A 3,826-nucleotide genomic window follows, 5' to 3' on the forward strand; every position below is an offset into this window, starting at 1 on the left:
CTTTATCTCAATGCTTATCGTTTTAATGTAGTATGTTAATTTCCAATTCAGGATTCTAAAATCGAGCAAACATCGCTCCCTCAGGTGTCAGTCAACCTGCGTGGTCTAGACAGTCAACCACGTCTAGACTCATTCGTCAATTCGAACCGCTAACCTTACCTGAACAATCTGCATCCTCTTTATCTGAATCATCTGAATCCCTAGAATCTGTCCAAATGGCTGAACCCAATGATGCGCTAACTAAAATTCAAGAGATGATGGTGAATCTTACCCGGGATATGGCCTTTATGAAAGAAGAGATGGCCCAAATGAAAGCCCAGTCTAATGAAAAGGTCTCTACTTCTAGAGCACCTGCAGTTCAACCCCCTCCCGGTATACCGGCAAATCCGAGCCCTGCAAATTTGAACCACCCTTTCATTTCACCAGTAGACGTCGACCTAGAAGAAGGGCAGTACGCTGAAGAATATTGCATTCCAAATGTGGCCCAGTATAATAAGGAAAAACAGGTAGCTGATCAATTGGAGAAGCTGACAAAAGAAATGGAAAGCTTGAAGCATCAAGGCCCAAAGCAGTTCGATATATCTGAGCTGATAATGTCTCCGGGAGTCACCTTACCCCCTAAATTCAAAACCCCCGATTATGACAAATATGATGGGACTGGATGTCCCCGGAATCATATGAGGTGGTTTATTGAGATGTCGCAGCAGTGTGGGCTATCTCCTGAGCAAATGGCCAGGGTCTTTCCAATGTCTCTTACTGGGGTGGCGAAGAAGTGGTTTCTGCGTCGGAAACCTGAAGAGGTGAAGACCTTACAAAGCATCTCCAACAAATTTGTGGAGCAGTTTTCTATGGAAGAAGGGATAGAGGTTACCAAGAGGGATCTCAAACAGTTAAAGCAAGGTCCTCTGGAGACCTTTACCTTTTTCATCCGTCGTTGGCGTCGAAAGTCTGCCCAGCTGAGCGAGAGGCTATCAGAAGAAAATCAGATCAAGTTGGTGATCAAGGGTTTGTCGCCGCAGTATTTTCATTTTATGTCCCCTCAGCATTACACCGATTTTGACCATCTGATTAAGACTGGGACGAGGACTGAGGATGCAATAGCTAAGGGTCTGAGGGCCAGACTTCCATCAGACATCAAGGAAGGAAAGAGACCCGTGGTCGTACAGAAAGAAGTTGACCACGTAAACCATGTTCGCCCAGCGGCCAGGACTGTAACAGAGGTGGCGAGACCAGCGCCAGCCCCGGTAGAGCAGAAACCTCAGAGGCACTTTGATCCCTTACCATACCCTTTACCTCTGATTCTGAAAAAATTGATAAGGGATAAGAAAATCAGACTACCTGATATTAGGCCAGTACCTAACCCGTTACCCCCATATTGGAGAGCAGACCAGTATTGTGAATACCACAGAAATTCAGGTCACCTCACTGAAAGATGTCTGGCCTTAAAGCATGCGCTCCAGACTATGTTAGAGAACGGAAAGCTTGAGGTGGAAAGGCCCAATGTAACGCGGAATCCCCTTCCCAATCATCGTGCAATTCCTCCTCCTGTAGCGAATGCCATTTTTGTCGAGGAGCCGGTTCTTGATCCATCCATTCTCATTTGCGCAATCACTCCTGATGAACCTTATATTCTAAGATTTGATCCTGAAGAGATCGAGGAGATGGAAAGGGAAAAGTCTTATGACCTCTGGAGGGGGAGCACCAGTTTGGCAGAGACATCCTCTCCATGCATCCTTCGATGTGAGGATGTTGAGGCAGAAAAGGAAACGCCTTATGTTCTAAGGATGAGTGATTTTGAAGAAGAGGAGGCAATTGAAGCTCCGTATGTTCTGAGAATGGATGCAGATGATTTGCTTCTGTTAGAAGATCAGTGTGACGAGCTTCGTCACGTTACCAGGGGTGGCCGTGTGTTCAAGCCCGCGGAATTGAGAGCAGAAAACCCTGCAGAAGCAGTGAGAGTAGCCGAGAATCAGGGGCAGAATAGGCCGAGTGCAGATGAGGAAGAAGATAATTTGTTGAAGCAGCTGAAGAAGACCCAGGCAAACGTTTCTATTTGGGGTCTACTTATGTCTTCGTCTAAGCACAGGAAGGTTGTACTCAAGGAGTTGAATGCTGCTCAGGTGCCAACTGAGATCACTCCCGATGAGTTAGTAAGCCTAGTCGCTGTAACTAGGACTTCCAAGGTAATATCTTTCACAGACGATGATTTACCTCCTGAAGGGAGTGACCATGCTCGTTCACTCAAAATTACCGTGATCTGCAACAAGAAAAGGGTACCCGAAGTACTGGTCGACAATGGGTCCGCTCTGAATATCTGTCCTCTGAGTACTGCTGCGACTTTGGGCTTTGGACCTGGAGATTTTATTCCCTCAGAGCAGGGTATATTAGCATATGATGGCACCCGGCGAGATGTCATCGGAACCCTGGCCACTGAAATTCAGATTGGGGGAGAAGACTTTGACATAGAATTCCAGGTTTTAGACATTAAAGCTTCTTTCTTGCTGTTATTGGGTCGACCTTGGCTGCATAAGGTCGGAGTTATCCCTTCTACCCTTCATCAAAAGTTGAAGTTTGTTCATAACAACAGGGTAGTGACTGTGAAGGGTGACCCGGATTTAGAAATTGGACAGATTTCGCAGGAGCTCGTAGTTGGGAAAGAAGCCGATGTCAGCTTGACAGGTTTTTCACTGGAGGTGTCGGTCATATCCATGAAAGAAGCCATGGGCGAAGAAGTTTTCTTCTTGACTAGCACCAACTCGAATGTGGTCAGGATGATCCGTAAACAGGGTTATATTCCAGGCGCAGGGCTGGGCAAATATCATCAAGGCCCTACTGAGTGGCCTGTGTTCAGAACTTTCAATGGTCTCTTTGGCCTGGGATATGAGCCGACCAAGCAGGAGGTCAAGGAAATGAAAAGATACATGCTGAAATGGGCCGAGTGCCGCCGCCGGGGTTTAGAATTGCCTATGGGGCCAATCAGTCTGATCAGAAATGGCATTTTCAGAAAAGAGGGGGCAGATTTTCCATTTTGCGGGTTTGCTGAGCCGTGGACTGATGATGTGACAGGGCAGAGGTTTCCAGGTTTCGAAATTTTCTTTAACCTAGAGTTATCAGAAGCGCCAATGAGTGCGCAGATTACTGAGGCAGCACCGAAAACTGATTGGGCCGATGTTTTAGAGCCGGGCTGTCTGAATGGCATGTTTCAGATCGAATATCCAGTGGCAGCAGTGGTTGGCAGTGAGACCGAAGCGTCAGAGGTGGCAGTGATAGGCAGAGATGCATTCATTCTGAACCCCGCAGAGTTAATCACCCCAGCCGAGGGACCCTTGACCAACTGGACCTCCCAGGTTTTACCTCGAGTAGTCTTTCAGTATAGTCCCGTTTCCTCAAAAGAGTCAGTAGTGTCTAAGTATACGTCTACTTCCCAGTCTGATATTGAGTTTGTTTATTCTAACGATTCTTTTGATGCAGGTACTGTAGAAGTTGGATCTGGTTCCGGAGTCGGTGACAAGTCTCTTTCTAATAAGGTCAAGTCCAAGAGTACTTTAGATGATGAGTTTATTTCTTCAACTGCACATATGCCAGAGTTGGCTGAGTTCAATGTTGAGTTGTCTGTTGAGTCTGTGTATACATCGTTAGAGTCCAATACAATGCCTGCTGTGGGCTATTCCATTCTTGATGTAACCAATACTATGAATGAAATGAAAGACTCTTTTACATACATTCCTGTCTCTGTTTCTCCTGTTTCCATTTCAAGTACTGATTCTGCTCTTAAAACTGATAATATTAATAATGATAATCAATATTCCCCCTCTGATGAGGATGC

The 3,826-nt window shown here is 46.1% G+C and overlaps 1 protein-coding gene across 1 annotated transcript; it reads left to right on the top strand.

The window, feature by feature from the left end:
• Window positions 1-215: 215 nt before the first annotated feature.
• Window positions 216-2,775, top strand: LOC143855914 (uncharacterized). Its single transcript, XM_077365965.1, has 2 exons — window positions 216-2,679; window positions 2,771-2,775. Exons 1-2 carry the CDS (start codon window positions 216-218, stop codon window positions 2,773-2,775), a joined length of 2,469 nt encoding a protein of 822 aa, XP_077222080.1.
• The last annotated feature ends 1,051 nt before the right edge of the window (window positions 2,776-3,826 follow it).

Source organism: Tasmannia lanceolata, unplaced genomic scaffold, assembly GCF_043159265.1.
Source record: "Tasmannia lanceolata isolate RefF3 unplaced genomic scaffold, GAP_Taslan_0.1 ptg000023l, whole genome shotgun sequence".
Lineage (NCBI taxonomy): Eukaryota > Viridiplantae > Streptophyta > Magnoliopsida > Canellales > Winteraceae > Tasmannia > Tasmannia lanceolata.